Raw genomic sequence first — 21,520 nt, forward strand, 5'->3', positions numbered from 1 at the left:
CTGCGCGGCCATCACGCGCTGTCTCTCTGCGATCAGGTTGCATTTCTTGCACTGGCACTCCCGCCACATGCAGAAGCGTTTGTGGCCCTTGAGCGGCGACGCGTAGCCGTGGTTCCTGCACCGCGCGCACTTGGGCAGCCGCGGGGACTTCTTGCTCGCGGCGGCGCCCATGCCCGACGCCCCCGAGCCTGAGCCGCCGCAGCCGCCGCTGCCCCCGGCGCCCGCGCCGCCCGTGGTCCCGAGCAGCGCCCCGGCCGCTTTGCCGAAGCCCCCGGCCGCTTTGCCGAAGCCCCCGGCCTTGCCCTGCGGTGGTGCCCCAGGGGCGTGCGGGGCTTCCGACGGTGGCGAAGGCTTGCTGTATGCGTCGTCGTTGGGCATGGTGCCCCAAGGAGAAGCGCAGGGACTCTCCGGTGCCTGCAAGGGGAGCACCCAGCCGACGGCAAGGCTCCCGAGAAGGAGGCGCGGGAGGCGTACGCGCTGCAGCCGGAGGCGCAGCTGGAGTGGCGAGGTCGGGACTCGCAACGCCCAGAGTGGTGGGGGGTTGTGCCCGTTTTTTTTTTTTTTTTCCCTTTTTGCGCGCGCGCGCGGCGCAGAACTTTTGGATACTTTTCAGAACGTTCCCGGGATTGCCTGGGCGGGAGAAGGCGCGAGGGCGCGCGGCCACGCCCACCGCCCCCCAATTCTAGGCACCGAGCTCCCGCTGCGTGCAAGCTTGCACGGGCTGCAAACACCGAGGGCATTGCTGCAGGGCTGCTGCAAGCGCACACCCGGAGCAGAGGTGCTCGGGGATTGTATGATCCCTGTACTCTCAGAGGTGCCCAGGCCGGGCTGCCCTACCACGCTGCACAGAGGAAGCTGGGCTTCCCAGCTCAAGAAGGTTGCTGTGCATCGTAGTCGTGCAGGCTGCGTGGAGGAGGGGCAGACCACCCTGTAGGATCCTCCAGCTCCCTTCCCCCCAGTGACGCCATTTTCCAAGCTCGATAGGGCAGACGTTGGCAGAAGCCAGCCAGAAAGTGGTTTCTTTCTCATTTAAGAGAATTAAGTATGAGGTGGAAGGCCTGAGAAAATTCTGTGCGCTTATATCAGCAAAGAAGCTCCTCAGTGTGCGGGGGGTTAAGCGCGCCCCACATTGGGCCTTTCTGTTCTCCAGTTACCTCTTCCTGCGCCTGTGCTCGTTTGCTCACAAAATTTCCACCCGCTGGCTCCAGATAACTTTCAAATCTGGTGTTCCAGTCCTTCTTGCTTCCTACTTCAGGGGCATACAGCTTCTTGCCTTTGAGGCAACTTCGCTTAGGACCTGCAGGCACTGGAAACTCGGTCTTCTAAAAACCTCTGTTGGGGGTGGGGGTGGGATGTAGACATTTATCAGAATTCATTCCATACTTCAGATCTGTGCATTTTAATTATTCCTCCAAAAACCCAAATCCTCTTACAGCCTTCCCTGCACCTCCACCCCCCAACCATGTTTGTCTTCTCTCTTTGCACTTGCACGGCCAATCCAGCCCTAAGGCCTGCTGATCATTTCTTCCTACACACCCAAGTGTGCCGCTAAGGCCAACCCTTCTCACGTCTGAATCTCTGCAGTAGCGTCCAGCTGGTCTCACTGATTGTTAGTCTTCCAGTATATTCCATATTCCATGCACACGGCAGCTGGCCCCCTGCAGTGGCTTGGTATTGTTTTCCATGTGAAAAACAAAAGTTAAAGACCTGAGGCTGCATCTTAAAAGGACTTTGAATGATCTCCCTCTGCATTTCTCAGCCTCATATAGTTACTTACCAGCTTGGAGGAGCTCTTTGTTGACCTTTTACATACCTCTTTGCTCAGTGCCACGTCCCTAACCTTGCAATGGCCATTGTCCAGCCAAGGGGGCTGCCCTCACATCTCTCCCTCACTCCCCTTGCTTTTCCCCAGTGTACTCTGGTTCCAAATTCTTGGCCCCAACCCTAGGGGTTAGGTCCGCAAAGGATCCTGGCCACCCCACTCGGCTTCTCATCAAAATGGTTGCCCGTTGACCCTCTCTTTCAGCAGATTAGCATTTTCCGCACTGAAAATCCTCTAACCTGCCTTTCCCATTCTTATTCTGAGGCCCCTCTCACAGGCTCTTTCCCTCAGCCTGGATTTTCTCCATTAGTGTTCTCAGTCTGAAAATTATTTCCCAAAGAAGCTTCTAGCTTTTCACGATTCCTCATATCCTACCCATCAAGCCAGCGAAGCTTTACTTAGGACAGAGGCCAGGATGCAACGATTCATCTCAATCTGGAGCTTGTTAAATGATAACCACTATTTTGTTCAGGAATATCCATAAGACTTTCATTAAAACACACATATCAATTGCTGTTATCTACTATTTTCTTTTTCCATATTTACATTTTAATACATTAACTAAATCTGCATCATTCCCAAAGCCAAGTCCAGTTTCAGAGAATGAAGTCAATGCCAGAAGCAGCAGCTGTCAAATCCCAAATTACAGGGGAACACATGTTTCTTATGACCATCCCCTCACTAGAATCTGTGATGGAGGGACTTAAGCCTACAGAAAATTTGAGGCTAGGAAACTGTGTGACCAAGATATTAAAACATAAAATGTTGTAATGAAGTTAATAGCCTAACCAAGTTTTTATTCACAAACCACAGAGGAAGTACCAGACACGAGACAATCCAAAAGGAAAGTGGGAAGACCTCCAGGGTGAGCAGAGTGGTCCCGGATATTTTGAGTAGTTTGGCTCTGTTGTCTCCTTTCTTCCCTCCCTTCTTTCCAAAACAAAGCTATGAAGGATGATGATGCAGATCTGTATTTGCTGAGGTAGAAAGATGTTCAGGGCATACTGATAAGGGAGGAGGAAGGGAGTTCAGTTCTAGAACACGGGTTAGGCAAAGACTTCTTCGATATGACACCAAAAGCACAGGCGATGAAAGAAGAAAATTGATAAACTGACTTCATCAAAATTCAAAACCTTTGTGCTTCTAAAGACACCATTAAGAAAGTGAAAATACAAGACATATATCTGATAAAGGACTTTTATCTGGAATACGTAAATAACTTTTGTGATACAATAATAAAAAGACAAATAACCCAATTGAAAAATGGGCAAATTTTTGAATGGACGTGCACCAAAGAAAATGTTCAAGTGGCCAAAAAGCACATGGAAAGATGCTTGATATCATTAGTCATTAGGAAAATGCAAATCAAAACAATTAGATATCACTTCACACCCACTAGGATGGCTATACTCAAAAACATAGACAGTAGCAAGTATTGGCTAGGATGTGGAAAAACTAGAATTCTCATGTATTGGTGGTGGGAATGCAAAATGGCACAGCCATTTTGGAAAACTTTACCATCTGACCAAACAGCTTCATTCCTAGATACCTACCACAGAGAAATGAAAACATTATGTCCACACGAAGACTTGTATGTGAATGTCATAGCAGCATTATCCATTTGAAACAATGCAAATGTCCACTAATGGTTGAATGAATAAACAAAAATGGTATATTCATAAAATGGAATATTATTCAGTCATTAAAGGGATGATGTACTGACACATGCTACGGTAAGGATGAAACTTGAAAACATTATACTAAGTAAGAGAGGCCAGATTCTTTTCTATATTCCCATTTATATGAAATGTCCAAAATAAGCAAATTAACATAGAGAGAAAACAGCAGTTGCCAGGGTTGGGGTGGGAATAGAGAGTAAGTACAAATGTGTTTAAGGGATCTTTGCGAGGGGTGATGCAATGGTCTAAAATTGAATCATGGTAATGGCTGCAAAACTCTGTAAATTTACTAAAATTATTTGTATGATTAAAACAAGAGAATTTTATAGTTTATATATTACACCTCAATGAAGCTATTCAAAATTTTAAACTAAAAGAAAAAAAACTCAGGATGTACAACGTGGTTCATTTCTGAAATAGGAACTAATGTGTATTGATATCTACTTGAGTAGGTTATCTAATTCTCTCTGAGTTGTAGGATTATGGGTGATCTTCTCCTTATACTTTGTGTGTATGTGAGTTTGGGAGCAGGCCCATGTTCTGGTGTCCTCCCTCCTGTTTCGTCCCTTGTAGCCGGGCGGTAAGAAATGACATCTGAGTTTGGGCCTAGCAGACTCAGTGTCAGCCCTGTGATCAACCCCAGATCACCAGCATTCTTAACATTAGAATTGGAACCCAAGCTGGTTTCACAACAAATTATTATGTGTTTTGCTGTCCAGTTACCATAGCTCTGTGGTGCATATATACTTTGTTTATTATCTGAATTTTTAAAAATACTTAGGCATTACTGTCACCAGAAATAAATAATACATTATTTTCTTCGTGAGGCAGTATAGCACCATAATTAAATGCCTGGCTTTGAATGCCAGCCATGTGATCTTAGGCAAGTTTCTTAACCTCTCTGTGACTCAGTTCATCTGTAAAAGGAGGGTAATAATAATAACCACCTCAAAGGATTGTTAGGAAAACTAACTTAGTTAATACTCATGATGTGCTTAGAAAAGTATCTACCACACAGTAATATGTATGCCATTTTTATTATTTACATATTTGAAATTTTAAGAGTAGTGAGAAAGCAGGGTACATATACATATAACTTTCCACCTACTAGAATAACTTACAGGGAGGGGAACCTATACTAGAAAACACCAATGATAAATTTCATCTAGTTTGCATTTTGTCCATGCAAAGCAGTTCTTGCCCCAGTTCTTGGTACAACAGGTCATAGGGAAAATTCCCTGTGGGGTTTCTAACTATATATACGAAGCGAGACACTATAGAGTCAAAATATTTAGCTCAGGTGCCTGCCAAGTGTGCAGCCGAGAGTCAGCTGGCCTGAATGAATGATCTGGCCCCCCGGGGGCTGGTCTGAACAGCAGGAATCAGGGAGAAGTGAGACTCGTAGGGCCTGAAGCATTTCATGATAGGAGGACCCTCAGTGAGAGGGAAGACTGAACAGGACTTGAGTAGGCACAAAGGAGAAAATAAGACATTCTAGGTCGTGGGAACAAAGGATGGATGGCGGGGGTATTGGGAGTGAGGTTGTGAGTTGGGGGAGAGGGCACAGACATGCCTGTCTGGAACAGAGGAGTCAAGCTGGAGCCCAGTGGGAGATAAGGTTGGAAAGATAGTATGGCACCTTGCCTGCCAGTGAGGAATTTGGCTTCTATCCTATAGGCAAATGGAGAATGATGGAGGCTTTTGTCCTTGAGGTGTTGGAAGAATGAAAGTGGCAGGCCTGCCAATCACTGTGGGATTTGAACAAGCCGCTTAACGTCTCTGAGCCTTCCGTCTTTGTGAGGAGATGACAATACCATAGGGATCAGAGCTCTTTGTAAGATGCCTAGAACCATGCCTGCCACACAGAAAATACTGGATCATTGTTCATAGCTGATTCTAACTACAGTTTGGATAGGCAGAGAGGGAGAAACCTGAAAGCAGATAATGCTGGCAGGGACCTAGTTGTTCAGGAAGATGGCTGTGCCTGAGGCTGCGGCAGTGAAACCTCATTACCAGACAACCTTCCTCTACGAATTCCAGTTCCCACCAACATCCACACAGACGGACGAAGGCAGTCAGAATCCTGGAAAGTGTGGTATAAAGGAATGCAGGCCTTGCAGTCAGGCTGCCTGTAGAGAGTCCTAGCTTGGTCACTTACCAGCTGTGTGCCGTGGGCAAGTCACTTACCCTCTCTGTGCCTCCCTTTCTTCATCTGGAAATTGCAAATAACCTGAGAAGTGTTGTAAAGATGCAATGATTGATGTACGTAAAGGGCTTAGGTGAGTGCCTGCAAGAGAATAAGCACCATCTAAGTGTGAACTATTGTTGATTTGGAATTCTATCAGAGGAATTTTGAAGCACAGATAGAAGATGAGGGGAACAAGGAGGCAGGTTTTAGAATCTGGGCAGTTTGCTAGTTCCTCTCAAGTAAACTGTTCCCAACAACAGTAATTAGGAGCCCAGCCTGGAACCTGGAAATAAGTGACAGAACCTCTCAGTAGCAAACATCTGTCACAAAGCATATGATCCTCACACTGAGTATCTGGAGCCAGTCTCAGGCTCTTAGGAAGACCAAAGGACACAATAAGGGGGCACATCACAAGCAGCACATGGGCAGAACAGCAATGGTTAGAGCTGATGGGAGGGAGGAGACAGCACAGACATAGGCAGGGAAGGCTGGTCTGTGTTACTCAGGGCACAGGTCTACTGCCTACAGTTGGCCTTGGGAGCATCGCTGTTTTATGACTACACAATGATTGATTTTCACAAGTAATGCTCAGTGAGTTATCAGCAAAAGATTAAATCATGTTCTTTTCCTTACTCTCTGTTTAAGAAGAGCATAAATATGCTAGAATTTTTCCCAATAAAAATGGTTAAAATGTAAGTTTTGACATTTAAAGAGGAAAGCTTAAGTTATTTAGAAAAATCATTGAACACGATACAAGTGAAATGAAGTGATCTAGAGAAAATGCACTCATAATCCAGAAAAATTAAAAAATACATTTTGAGGATAATTGTAGATGACTTTTCAGTATTAACTGCTGTTCTGAAATTATCAGCAGCATACTGACCCTTTTCCATTACCCTAAAAAAAATAAGAAATGGCTTAGCATCATGAGTTTTTCTTGTAGGCTCAATTGCTTAAAATTTCAACAATAAATCTGGTTAAAAAATATTTATTTTACAAAGTTTAATTTGATGGGGATAAAGTAACAACATACATTTACTGTTTGATATTTGTAAAGAGCCAACAAATGTCAGCTTGCTATTTCAGATTATAATTTACAAATACCTTATTTTAACTGGCCATTTAAAAGCAAAGATGATTACTTTTTAAATTTAACAATTCACCCAAATTACCACCTATTTATTTAAGTACTTATACAATTGATGCGCTTGTAAATTGAGGCTCTTGCAAGAGTTTTCCTGTGACTTCTGCTGTAATAGATAAAAAAGGACAGAGGAAATAGTGAAAACAAATCCTGAAATAAAATTTCATTTAAAAGTTTCAAATTAACTGTAAGTTAAAGTGTATATCAATAAAGGAGCTCAGATACATCTCCCATTGGGTTCAACAGCCACTAACTTGCTGATTTCTCGGTTGGCTAACAAAACAAAAACAAGACAAACAGATAGATTAGCAGTGTTAATACTCCTGGGATAAATAACAGTGTAAGTAGGCTTGTATATTTACCATAGGCCATCTACATGAGGTAGAGAGTTGGGAATAGTAAAATGAACATTTTGTGGCTGATTCAAAGTTTAAAAATTGAAACCTTTAGCAGACATATATATCAGCTATTACGTATTTTATCAATTTTTTTTTTCTTTGAAAGAAGCCCTTGTCAGGTTTCTACCAAGGTATGGAAGAAAACTACACTGAGTTTTAGAGATCTATTATGAAAACAAAAATTCATCTAATTCCAGAAGAAAGAATGATGAGTCAAGAAGCAAAACAGTGAGGATGACTATGGTATTTGATGCCAAGAATTAGACTAACTGTAATCATAGCCATTTCTGACACAAATTATTTAAAAACCACCTGCAACTATAAAATGACAAAACAATTACATTCATTTATATATTTCTATACTACTATTGATAAATATTGCTTCAAGTTGATAATACGGTTATTGGTAGAGCCGGCTGATGTGAAGTGAAGGGCTACAATACCCTTAACCAAACATGACTTCAGGAACACTACAAAGCATATGTTCCTAGTGCTGGGAAAACAAAACAAAGGAGTTAAATATTTCACCAGAGGAAACATCAGTAACAGTTCAGTTCAACAGATGTCTCGAGTTCAGGATTCATTGCCAATTGAAAGGTGACATTAAGAGTGATATCAAGAGTTTAGAAGAGAGTGGGGAGGGAAGCTTCCTGGAAGAAGCAAGCTTTCAGGAGAGCAGTATTTGGGTTAATGAACCAAATCACAAAGGGGTGATAAACTGATACAAACTAGAATTAAATCTCCCAAGGGGGGACTGGGACTGTCTCATTATAGGGACACTAATGCAGCCTCGATTCTGTCCTTAAATGTTCATCCCTGGGGTGCCCATTTCCTCCATCCCCATCATTGCTTGCTGCCCTACACTGTTCTTAATGGAAGCGTTCCTCCTGCTTTCACGGGCTCAGGAGGAATACGAAGCCCTTCTTTGCTTCCAGGAACCTTAATGAGACAAGGCTGGGGTATTTTTATTATTATTTACAGACACTAATAAAAGCTGGGGAAACCAACAAGGAAATAATCAGAGTGCCACAAATCTACACGCTCTGGCTTGCAAAGTGTAATCACATATTCCTCTTCCTGGACACCTCAAAGAAAAGGGCGCTTGGCTGGGGCCCTCCCATCCCCCAGACAGGCTTGCCCCACCCCCGTGGACGCCATCCTTACCCGACGCCTCCCCTTCCCGGCCAGCCAGTAGGTTTGCCCCACGTGACTGGCGCCATCCTGCCCTTTTGCACCGGTGGGAGGGGCCCTGGGCCGAGCAAGGAGTCTTCTCCCTCCCCCCTTTCAGGCCCCATTTCCTACCCGGAAAACCCGCCCCCTTCCTCAGTGATTGACAAGCGGTGTTTGCGCTCTCCCACGCATTCGGTGAGCTCAAAGGGATCTCCACGTGGGAATATGCGTACTCTTATGGCTGGCTTCCGTAGGCTGGAGGGGGCGGGGGTAGAGGGTGAGATTGGTATTCTTACACCTAGACAGTACAGTCGGGCCTCTGTACCTGTGGGTTTGGCATCCAGGTATTCGGAGGGCCTACTGTATTCACCGGACTGCACCATTTTATGTAAGGGACTTGAGCATCCTGGGATTTCGGTATCCACGGGGGCTCCTGGAACCAGTTCCCTGGGGATACCCGGGGACAACTGTACTATGCTCTTTGAAGTAGGAGTGCCAGATAAAATACACATAGAACATACATTAAAAAAGATTATTCCTTGTTTATCTGAAATTCAAATTTAACTAGGTGTTTTGTACTCTTACTTGCTAAAAAGGGTTACCCTAATTTTATGGGTCCTTGGAAACACCATTTCCCCAAGTCCTCTTAGAAGCAGGAAGAAAACCCTTTGCACCAGAAATCCTTCAGCTACAGGCCTGTAGGTCAAACTCAGCCGACCATATGTTTTTGTATGGCCTGTGAGCTAAGAATGGGTTTTACATTTTTAAATGGTTGAAAGTGAATCAAAAGTCAAAAGTAGAATTTTTGTGACATATGAAATTTTCATGAAATGCAAATTTCGGTGTCCATAAATGAAGTTTTATTGGAGCACATCTACCCCCAGTTGTTGTGATGTGATATTATGATTCCTGCTCGTAGAGTTTAGAATAGAACGTATGATTTGTTAGAAATAGGAAAGGCAAGATGGAGTCACAGTGGCCAACGTGGCGCCCGTCTTGATTGTTTCTAAATGTCTGATGTAAGACTTGGAATCTGTAACTTAAGATAATGAGTGTGAAATTAGGTAGGTAAGTTGTTTTGAAAGGTCTGTGTAAAGACTTAGGGTTCAGACGGTGCACCTGGCCGGTGAGGCACGTTCCTGGGGTGTAACCGCTACCCCCTAGGGACTATACCTCATCAGAGATGGGGTCAGAGCGCACTTGCTCCAGAGGGGTCTCTTCGGAGCGCACCCTGCGCTCTAGACTCTGCTGGTGTCGGAAGCTTCCCTGGGGGCTGGCAGAGCATAAGGCGATTGCCGAGAGAGCCGGCCCCATGATCCTTGCTGAATCCAAGGTGCAGAACCGGTGCCTGCCGCCTGCCCGGAGGACACCTACCTTCCTGCGTCTCTCCTCGGAGCTGTTTGTGAAGTCCTTTCTTCCCTTTAGTATTGCGTGTGATTAATCGGAGTGTACTGAGTGCAGTAACCCGAGGGATTTGATCTTCTACAATTGGCTCGGTCGCCGTTTGTGACTTCACAGTCCCCTGATTCCCACGTGGCCTCGCCGCTTTGGCTGGAGACACTAGTCCTTTACGCACTGTTTGTAGCTGCGTTGGAGATACAAGGGCAGAGTTCAGGAGCTGCAACAGAGGCCATAAGGCCCACACAGCCTAAAATAGTTACTATATGGTCCTTTACCTAAAAAGTATGTAGAAAACAAACTTATGGTTACCAAAGGGGAAGGGGGGGAGGAGGAATAAATTAGGAGTATGGGATTAACAGATACACACCACTATATATAAAATAAACCACAAGGATTTCCTGTATAGCACAGGGAAATAATATCTTGTGATAAACTCTAGTGGAAAAGAATCTGAAAAAATATTTATATGTACAACTGACTCACTTTACTGTACATCTGAAACTAACACAATATTATAAAGCAACTATACTTCAATTTTTTTAAAAAGTATGTGGATCCCTGCTATAGACTTCCATTTTTTTGAGGCCCCCAGTATTTTTTTTTTTTTAAAACGAAGATATGTCAAAATGGGATAATGCACTTGGAGGTATGTCCAAGGTCATTTGTGAATGGCAGGCTTGTTCTAAAATGGTGGTCCCGACTACCCTGGTGGCACAGTGGTTAAGAATCCGCCTGCCGGGCTTCCCTGGTGGCGCAGTGGTTGAGAATCTGCCTGCCAATGCAGGGGACACGGGTTCGAGCCCTGGTCTGGGAAGATCCCACATGCCACGGAGCAACTGGGCCCGTGAGCCACAATTACTGAGCCTACGCGTCTGGAGCCTGTGCTCGGCAACAAGAGAGGCCGCGATGGTGAGAGGCCCGCGCACCGCGATGAAGAGTGGTCCCCACTTGCCGCAACTAGAGAAAGCCCTCGCACAGAAACGAAGACTCAACACAGTCATAAATAAATAAATAAAAGAACGTGAATTTCTTTTAAAAAAAAAAAAAAAGCAAACTGGGCTATTCATTTCAGTAACAGTCAAGTGGTCTTAGTTTGCATTCAATTTCCAATCAGTTTCTCAATCTATTTCATCTGAAGTCTTCACATTACCCACTATAAAAAATACCTATAAAAAAAAAAAAAAAAAAGAATCCGCCTGCCAATGCAGGGCACATGGGTTCGAGCCCTGGTCCAGGAAGATCCCACATGCCTCGGAGCAACTAAGCCCCTGCACCACAACTGAGCCTGCGCTCTAGAGCCCACGAGCCACAACTACTGAGCCCACATGCTGCAACTACTGAAGCCTGCATGCCTAGAGCCCGTGCAATGAGAAGCCCGCACACTGCAATGAAGAGTAGCCCCCGCTCGACACAACTAGAGAAAGCCCATGCGCAGCAACAAAGACCCAATACAGCCAAAATATAATTAATTAATTAATTAATTTAAAAAATAAATAAAATGGTGGTCCTGTCTTTCCCCTTCAGACTCCCCCTCTCTCTGGCTGATGGGTTAAAGAATGAAGGTGACATAGGCCCTCTCTTGGCAGAGCTCATGATTACCAGGGGAGACAGCCATGTAAATAAAGTGTTTTGCTGGAAGTGTATGAAGCCTGGGGAGGAGAGGAGAGTTATGTGGACAGCCCATCCTTACCAAGCAGGCAGGAAAGGCAAGAGCATCTATTTCAGACCAGCCTGAGGATAAAGGTACAGATGCTTGCGAGTGTATGATATATTCCAGAAATGAAGGAGTTAAGTTTGGCTGAACCTGAGGGGCAGGGGATGGCAGGCGGGGAAGGAATGACTCAAGATAATAGCAACATTTAACAAAATTCACGTAGAGCTTTCTATGTGCCTAACACTGTTAGAAGTGCTTTCTATACTAATTCATTTAATTATCACAACTGCCCTTGACATAGTCCTGTCATTTCCCCACTTTATAGATGAGAAATTTGAGGTACACACCCAGGTTAAGTGATTTGCCCAATCTGGGAAAAAAAAAAAGGAGAACAGCAGGAGGTAGACCCAAGCTCATTTTCCTAACCATGCTAAGACAGGTGGGGTTGCTCTTCTCTTGTCCCCCAGATAGTGGCAGTGGGAACACGTGGGTGATGGGAATGGAGAGGTGGGATATTTCTTGGGTTCCAGGACTATCTTGGATAATTATGTGAATGGTGATAGCAACTGAATTAGGGTGATCAACGTCGAGCACTCCTGAAGCAACAGCAAGCAAAACAAAGGGGCAGGTAATTCATTGTTAAGTGTGATGCAGACTATAAATGCTGAAGAAAATCAGAGCAAAGGAGAGGAAGATTCCTGCTCACAAAGGAGTTATGACTGGTGTCAGAGAAGCTGGCCTTTGCGCTGGTCCTTTAGACACTCGGAAACAAGGGGGTGTGAATCTACAAAAGCCTTTTCCATTTTTTTGTTTGGTCTTGTTCATAGCTGTATTTCCAGCACCTAGACTAGCACCTGCTATGCTCTAGTGGCTCATTAATACTTGTTGAATGCAGGAGTGGGTTTTAAAATATATATGTGTGTTTGAATAGGTAATACGGTTACATGGTTCAAAAGTTAACAGATTCAAAAAGCTGAAGAAGGAAGTTTCTTCCCACGACTGGCCTCAGTCACGCAGTTCCCTTCCACACAGGCAACCAGGTTTTATGATTTTTTGAGATTTCTGGCAAATACGTGTGTGTGTGTGTGTGTGTGTGTGTGTGTGTGTGTGAGACTGTGTGTGTGTGTGTCTCCACTCCCTCCCCACACACCTACTTTTCATACAAATGGTAGCATAGCATACACACTGTCCTATACATGGTTTTTGTTCACTGCATGTATCTTGAGATTATCCCCTGATAGTTTATTTTCCAGCCGTAGCTGAGGCATCGACGTGCCACACTTTATCCAGTCCCCTACACTGGACATGTAGGTCTTTTTCTTCCTTTGCTCTTACAGGTAGCACTGCAGTGAGGAATGTGTGGGTGTTGAATGAGGAAGCTCTGGGATAAGGAAGTGAAATGACTTAAGAGCACTTTTTGAATGGCTTTAGAAAGTGACCACCACCTTTTAAAGACTGGCCAGAAGCCACCCACCACCATGGTTGTAAAATCCCCACCTTCAGAATATGACAGCTCCAGACGGGATCTGGTGGAATGAAAGACAATGGGCTGGTTCTGCTCCTTATGACTTGCATTCCCTTGGAAAAGCTACTGAAATCCTCTTTTCACATCTGAACTGGGGGTAGTGATGCTCCCAGGCTCTGAAGGTTAAATGAGATGAAGTAATGAGTAGATGCAGCCTGCCTGGGTGTGTGATACATGGGAGGGATTCTCACCTTCATTTCATTGTGCTGCTGTGCTGTGACCCTCCAAATTCTCTTTCCCATTCTTCCTTCTGCCTCTTTTTTCCACCTACTGTGACCAGAACAGCTCAGGAATCTCTAGGGCTAGAACATGGATGGGCCTTGAAAACATTATGCTAAGTGAAAGAAGCCAGTCACAAAGGACCACCTATTGTATGATTCCATTTATATGAAATATGCAGAAAAAGCAGATCTAGGCTGATGGTTTCCTAGGGCTGGGGGATTGGGGGGAAATGGGGAATGGCTGCTACTGGGTACAGGATTTCTTTTTGGGGTGATGAAAATGTTTTGAAATTGCTGTAGTTGCACAACTCTGTATACCAAAAACGTTCTATACTTTAAATGGGCAAATGTTTTGATATGTGAATTATACCTCAGTAAAGTTGTTATTAAAAATGCCTTGGCGGGAAGGCGAGGTAGAGGAGGAAGAAGGGATAGAAGGGCTTCTGAGCAGCAGACAGAGAGAGCTGCATTCGAGGCGCAGGTCTAGTACAGCAATGGGCACCAAAGGGCCTCAACTTAAGTCCTGGCACAGCCTCCAACCTGCTGTGTGACCTTAGAGAAGCCCCTTCACCTCTCTGTGCTTTGTCTCATTAAAAATTAAAATAAAATGAATAAAAATAAGGAGGTGGAACTTGATGACCTAGGGTCTCTTTCCCATCTAAAAGTCTACAGTTGGACTCCTGCCTCGGGCTGGGGGAGAAGAGGTGAGGGGAAGCCAGAGATATGAAGACAGCAGAGATACTGGCAGGCTTCTCCCTTGTCTCTTCGCCCTGCTCTGTACCCTGCCCTCCCCTTGAACCCGAGGCCTTTGTTCAGCTTCCCCCACCCTGGAAGTTCATGCAGGCAGGGCAGAGTATGAGGGTGGGGTGGGGTCGGGTCAGGGTCACGAGGAGGCCCGGACAGAAGCCACACTCACAGATATCACCCCATTTTCTACTTGAGATTATACTCCTCGGGAAGGAAGCAATTTGGAAAGATGAACATAGAGCCAAGGCAAATTCTCCAAGCAGAGAGGTGGTTTTCCAGCTACTTATAAGGATAACTTTGCCGTCGCTAAGGTTAATTATCATCCTTTAAGATACGATGGTGAGCTGCACTGAAGTAAATATGTGCATTTTTAATGTGGTAAAATGTACATAAAATATACCATTTTAACCATTTTTAAGTGTACAGTTCAGTGGCATTAAGTACCTTCACAGTGTTGTTCAACCATCACCACCACCCACCTCTATTTTTAAATGTTTATATTGAAGTATAAAAAACAGAAAGTGCAAGAATCCTAAGCGCTCCCCTCCATGAATTTTTTAAGTTTGTATAGACCCAAATAACTGCCATCCAGATCAAGATACAGACCATTTATAGCACTCCAGAGGGCTCCCTCTTGCCCCCTCCCATCAATTGTATTTTAAATTTGTTTTTGCTAAATTTATCTCTTTGCTTGGGGAAAAGAAAAAAAAGTCTTTTGCAAACAACTTAGATGGTTTTGCAAATTGCATAGTCAGTATCTCAATGTTTCATTCCTAGAGGTTCAAGTCCCAGCGTACTGGGGCGGGAAGGCACTGTGCTAGGACTGTGCACATTTTGCTCCACAAAAGGTCCCCTCTCCTCCAGCGGCCGGAATCCCTTTGTCACACAGCCCAGGGCCCGTTCATGGATTGAAAAGTTCTCATTGGTACGTGCTCTAAATTCTCACTGCAGATGGGACAAAGGTGACCACCTTTCTGTTAAACATAACGAGGAGATATTTTCTACTTGCTGCCAGGTAATTTGTTGGTTAAAGCATCCAAACCTATGTCCCATCAATGACGTCAAGTTTGCTGGTTCTGTAGCTGAACTAAAAGTGACATAGCCTAGCCCACTTTTTCATTCAGTAGATTAGCCTATGTTTTTTTCCCTTTGGATTTAAAAACTAATTTAATTTAATTTTTTTGAGATATAATTAACAAATAACATTATATTAGTTTCAGGCGTACAACATAATGATCTGTTATATGTATTGTATATTGCAAAATGATCACTATAATAAGTCTAGCTAACATTCATCGCCACAATTTTTTTTTCTTGTGATGAGAACTTTCAAGATCTACTCTCTTGGCAACTTTCAAATATACGATACAGTATTGTTAACTATAGTCCCCATGCTGTATATTACATACCCAGGACTTATTTATTTTCTAAGTGGACGCTTGTCTCTTTTGACCACCTTCACACATTTTTTTTTTTCAGTATTTAAATCTGGACTGGAGTGGGTGATGTAAGAAGCAGGAAATTAGAATATAATTTATCAGACTAAGAACTAAGAAAGAAGCCAATAGGAAACTAAGGAAAATAGATAATGAAGGAAACTTGAAGAAGGAAGAATTGGAAAAGGATCAAATCAACCCCAGAGAGAGAAAGAGATTTCACAATTCTGATCAGGAAATCCAGAAGAAGGCAAAAACAAACAAAAAACCCCTGCTGATCTTCAACTCCAACATTATTACCCGCAAATTTGGTTCTCTATCATTTTTACCTTAACCAAAGCCCTGTGAAAGCCCACGTGTTTTATTCACCACCGTCTCTCCAAAGCTCAACACAGATGCCTGGCATGTGGTAAACAGTCAAGAACCAGGAAGCAAAGGACAGAGGAACCAGCTAGAAAGGCCCTTTTCTAACTGGAGAAGATGGTCACGGCAGGGAGAGTGGGAGGCAAGGAGGAAGGGTCACGAGGGAAATGATCACCTATTCAGAGTGACATGTACTAGTGCTGGCGCGTCCCAGTGTAGGTATGTGGGAAAAGAAGGAAATAAACCTTAAGGGAATTTTTCATTTTAATAAAACACACACACACAAGTGTGTAACCATGTGTGGTGATGGATATTAACTAGACCTAATGTGATTATTTTGCAATATATACATATATTGGATCATTGTATTGTATACATGAAACTAATGTTATATGTCAATTACGTGTCTATTAAAAAAAAAGAAAGCAAGGTAAGTAAACAATTAGAAGGAATGGGGCAGAATTGCCCAGGGATTACAAAAAAGCCTTTCCTTTAAATCAACACTAGTGGGTGTGAAGTGAATCTCATTGAGATTTTAATTTGCATTTCCCTATGACTAATGACGTTAAGCATCTTTTAATGTGTTTATTAATGATGCCTACACTATCTTTGATGAAATACCTATTCAAATAATCTGACGAGAAATCATTTAGATTTGGTAATCAGTTTATAATGAGAATAATAATAGCTAACGTTAATTGAACACTCAGTGCCAGGCACTTGGCTGAATTCTTTAAATGAATGAATCTCACTTAATCCTCACAGCACACCTGTGAAGTTAGCCCTGTTACTCTCATGGTTTTTAAAATGGGGAAACTGAGGCACTGAGTGGATAAGTGAAATGGTAAAGCAGGGGTTGTAACCCCGGTAGTCTGGTTGAGAGCCCACACTCAATCGCTCCATGGTGGGCAATACTTAAACATCTGGTTCCAGAATTCCAGCAAGCCTTGTCTGATTGTTCAAGTAGAAGCCTCCTGGTTCTCAGGTGCCTGCTGGGAGCTAGCGGTGGGATCTACAAGTTCTAAGTGGTTTTTAGGGGCATAGAAAACGTCTTGCCAATACAAAAGTTTTCTTCTCTAGCTTCTATGGTATCTGAGAGTTTTGCCTTTGAGAAATTCTGAAGCAACAGCTCTGCAAAGTCCATGGTGAAATTGATCTCAGCATAATATTTTGTTGAATGTGTGCCTTGTCTTTCTAAACGATTGTAAACTCCAAGATGGCTGAAATCGTGTTTTGTTTTTGCATGTGTTTTAGAATTTGGGTTTCTGGGCTCAAGGTTTGTGGGGCTCTCTCTGTGGGAAAGGCAACCTGGGTTGAGAATATGTTCTTCCAGAAATGTTTGCCTTTGTTTCTGCCAGACACCCCCAAGGGTGTTACCAGCCCAGAACCACTTTTGATATTAATAACTCTGCAGAGGGGTTCCCAGCCCTCACAGGTAGTGTAAACTCTGAAACTCTGTGAGGACAGGCTTGTGGTTACAAATTCTCATGGACGATCTCCTCCCCACACTCTACCCCTGCACCCAGAACCAAGGCCCAGGCAGACAAGCTTCCTTGGCATCTTGGCCAAGATGTGTGATTTTCTAGTCCACTCTTTCATTCAAGGTGTATCCCTTTGAAAGTCCCAGCTTTGTATTGGGGTATCAATTCCAATTCAGTTTTAGGGGGAGCCATAGGTCTTGTCTCCTGGCCCTGTGAGGGTCTTAAAAGCCAAGCCTCTCAGCACTAAAATACATGAAGCCCACACCAGGGCACCCACAGAGTCTGTTCTCTTCCCCTCAGTTTTTTAGCTTCTTCTTTTTGACCTTTGGGGATTTCCCATATTTTCTTTTCACCTATTAATTTATAGGACATTCACATTATTTGATCCAGAATTTGTAAGTCTTTTGTTGTGGGAAGTTGTTCAAAGTATCTATCTATCCCGCCATATTTTTTGGAAGTGGAAGTCAGCCAAGAACCATGTTTTTAATCAGCCTCTGCATTTTCCTCAATACCCAGCACAGTACTGTACAGACTGGAGGCTTAATCATAGGTAATAGTTGTGTGATTGGCCATGCTATTCCCAAGGGAAAACATATCATCCCATGAAAATGGATTTGTGTATCATATTTTAGTTTTGAACTGATGCCAAATTCATTCTCCTAAGGGATCAATGCCTGACAGGGGAGTTGTAATAGGGAATAGGGAAGAAAAGGAGGAGCAGCCAGACTCACGAGCAAGGGGAGATGCTCAGGAAAACTACACCCTGCCCTGGGTAAGGGATACGGTTGTCAGGAGACAGGTCACCAAGTGTAAGGTCACTGTAGTTCAAGAGAGGGGCTTCTGTCAACCCTTCCCCAACTTTTGCAAATTATTATATGGAGGGCAGTTCCTTGAGTATTACTTTTCCACTGATGAAGTCTCTAAAGGTTCGATAAGAAGATTTAACAATGCCTGAATAAAAGTTAAGCTCTCTTTCCTCTTTTTTTTTTTTAAGAAAAAAGGGTTCTTTGGGGAAAGTGAGGAAGAGAAAATAAACCCCAGCTTTTCCCTTCAAATTTTTTCTTCAAATTTTGAGAAAGAGAGTCTTCAAAGGGATAGCCATGTTTATTCACTTTGAATAAATATTTGTGGAATGCCCACTGAGGGCCGGGCTCTGTGCAGAAAACTAGAGCGATGGCTGTGAACATGGCAGATGAAGACCTTGCTCTCAGCAACTTTTTTTTTTTTTTTTAATAATATTAACATGTCTAAGATGTTTCTTCTTCTTTTTTTTTTTAAATATCTTTGGGGGATATTTCGATTTTTTTTTTTTTTTTTTTGGCTGCGTTGGGTCTTCGTTTCTGTGCGAGGGCTTTCTCTAGTTGCGGCGAGTGGGGGCCACTCTTCATCGCGGTGCGCCGGCCTCTCACTATCGCGGCCTCTCTTGTTGCGGAGCACAGGCTCCAGACGCGCAGGCTCAGTAGCTGTGGCTCACGGGCCCAGGTGCTCCGTGGCATGTGGGATCTTCCCGGACCAGGGCTCGAACCCGTGTCCCCTGCATTGGCAGGCAGATTCTCAACCACTGCGCCAGCAGGGAAGCCCCTCTCAGCAACTTTTGTTCCAGGAGCGGAGGCAGACATTTTACACATAATCACAGAAATAAATGTATATGTACAGACGGTGAGGAGTGTTATAAATGGAAGTGCATTGAAAGGTGCTGTGACAGATGATAACCAGGGGCTGATTTGGCTGGGGATCAAGGAGGATTTCTCTGAGGAGGTAACTTTCTGCAGAGATCTGAAGGATGGGCCCAAGTAGTCAGGCTGAGAGTGTGCAGAAGAACAGACAACTGGAGGGAACAGCTTGTGTGCAGCTTCTCATTAGTAATAAACCTATTTATAGAAAATACTGGAGCTTTTGCTTCATCATGGTAAGACCTGACATTTGGTAGCACTTTGTCGTTTACTGACTATTTCGTGGAGTGGGGCAGGCTGGCATCATTATTTCCACTTTCAAGATGAAGGAACCATGGAAGCAACCTGAGCGTCCATCAATACATGAATGGATAAGGAAAATGTGGTATATACATTCAGGGGAATATTAAGCCATAAAAAAGAAGGAAACCTTGCTATCTGTGACAACGTGGATGGACCTTGAGGACATTATGCTAAGTGAAATACGTCAGACAGAGAAAGACAAATACCACATGATCTCACTTATATGTGGAATCTAAACAACAACAACAACAAAATAACAAACTAACCAACCAAGCAAGCAAACAAGAAAACCCAAGCTCGTGGGTGCCAGAGGCAGGGGGTGGCAGGGTGGAAAAAAGAGGAGAAGGGGGTTAAAAAGTACAAGCTACCAGCTATAAAATAAGTGAGTCATGGGGAGGTAATGTACAGCATGGAGACTATAGTTAACAATACTGTATTGTTTATTTGAAAGTTGCTAAGAGAATAGATCTTAAAAGTTTTCATCACAAGAAAAAAATGGTGTGAATATGTTTGGTGATGGATGTTCACTAGACTTATTGTACTGATCATTTTGCAACATACAGAAATATACATTGCTATAAATAGAAATATTAAATCATTATGTTATACAACTGAAACTATGTTATATATCAACTATATATATACACTATATAGATACATATATACAAGTATATACGAAACAATGAAGGAAACAAGTCTCTGAGTTGTCAAGTTACCTGCCCAAGTCACACAGTTTAAAGAGGGATGGAGCTGCAGGCTGTGCTCTGGTTGTTTAAGTAGCTCACATTTAAAGGAAACGTTGAAAGCCCCCCAGAAACAAGCAGTTCTATTTTTAGGCAGCAGCCTGGCAGCTCATCTGATGCTCAACAGAAATAACTAGTGGTTTCTCAAAATAAATGGCGTTTTGAACAGGACAGAGGCTCAGGAGGAAGAGGTCCTGGCTGTAGATTTAACTGTAAGTCATCATCATAAATATAACTTGTTTCATCAGACCTGTAATAAGGTTCTTCTGCGCGACGTAAACGAAGGCACCGCTGTGGAATGTGCAGGTTCTGCTGTCAGAAATTGAGTAATGCTGCCTTAGTGTCCCAGCTATTGACAACAGGACAAATTTCTATGGAAATTACTTTTAATATTGAGTTACTACAACTTAATGGCCACATTTTTTTAAAGATTGGCTAAATCAAAGAACACCAACTCCTCTTATCACTCATAAAATTAAAGATGGAACAGCAACAAAAAGCACCGTTCTTATGCCCTTCCTTTCCTTGCTAGAGTTGTTTAAACATGTTCTGCAGAATGATCTACGACAGTGTTCACCTTTTTTGTTCATTATCACCCTGTCAGGAAAATATTTTAATATATTTAAACCAGTTAATTAAGCCTAGATAAAGTTAAATTCTATAATATGAAATGTATAATACATAATTTAATTTCATTTGTTCCTAATGAAAGAAATTAATCTTAAGGAATAAGACTTTGTCAGATAGGGTTTGACTTTGGAGGGCCACAGACCATTGTAATATCTACGATTTTTTGTCCCCCAAGGACCAATTTTCATCTCTCCTCCTATTGAGAATTCATGACCTAAATGAGAAGCAGAGAAAACACACACACACACACGTATCATAGAGATATGTCATCCTATGGTCTTTAAAGGCTTGTACTGAATGGAACTGAAATGGTCATTGTGCTGGTTAATTTCGTGTCAACTTGGCTAGGCTATGGTGCCCAGTTGCTTGGTCAAACACTAGTCTAGATGTTGCTATGAAAGTATTTTGTACATGTGATTAATTATAATCACAACTGATTGTAAATTTGAGATTACTCTCCTTAATGTAGATGGGACTCATCTAGTCAGTTGAGGGCCAGAAAAGCAAACAGGTTTCCCTCAGAAAGCATTCTGGGACTTCCCTTGTGGTCCAGTGGTTAAGACTCCATGGTCCCACTGCAGGGGGCCGAGGTTCAATCCCTGGTAAGGGAACTAGAGCCCGTGTGCCGCAACTAAAGATTCCCCGTGCTGCAACTGAGACCCGGTATAGCCAAATAAATAAAATAAATAAATATTAAAGGGACTTCCCTGGTGGTGCAGTGGTTAAGAATCTGCCTGCCAATGCAGGGGACATGGGTTCTAGCCCTGGTCCGGGAAGATCCCACGTGCCACGGAGCAATTAAGCCCGTGTGCCACAACTACTGAGCCCGTGTGCCACAACTACTGAAGCCCACATGCCCTAGAGCCCACGCACCACAACTACTGAGCCCACATGCCAAAACTACTCAAGCCTGCAAACTCTAGGGCCTACATGCCACAACTA

General features: G+C 43.5%; 1 protein-coding gene across 1 annotated transcript in view; it reads right to left on the reverse strand.

The window, feature by feature from the left end:
- DMRT1 (doublesex and mab-3 related transcription factor 1) overlaps positions 1–21,520 on the reverse strand; it is a 154,896-nt gene that overhangs the window by 124,861 nt on the left and 8,515 nt on the right. The window contains exon 1 of the mRNA XM_082403693.1: positions 1–21,520. This exon is cut by the window's right edge and continues 8,515 nt beyond it. Coding sequence (XP_082259819.1) covers positions 1–378 — 378 coding nt within the window. The 5' untranslated portion in view covers positions 379–21,520.

Source organism: Balaenoptera borealis (assembly GCF_965194805.1).
Source record: "Balaenoptera borealis genome assembly, chromosome: 8".
Classification (NCBI taxonomy): domain Eukaryota; kingdom Metazoa; phylum Chordata; class Mammalia; order Artiodactyla; family Balaenopteridae; genus Balaenoptera; species Balaenoptera borealis.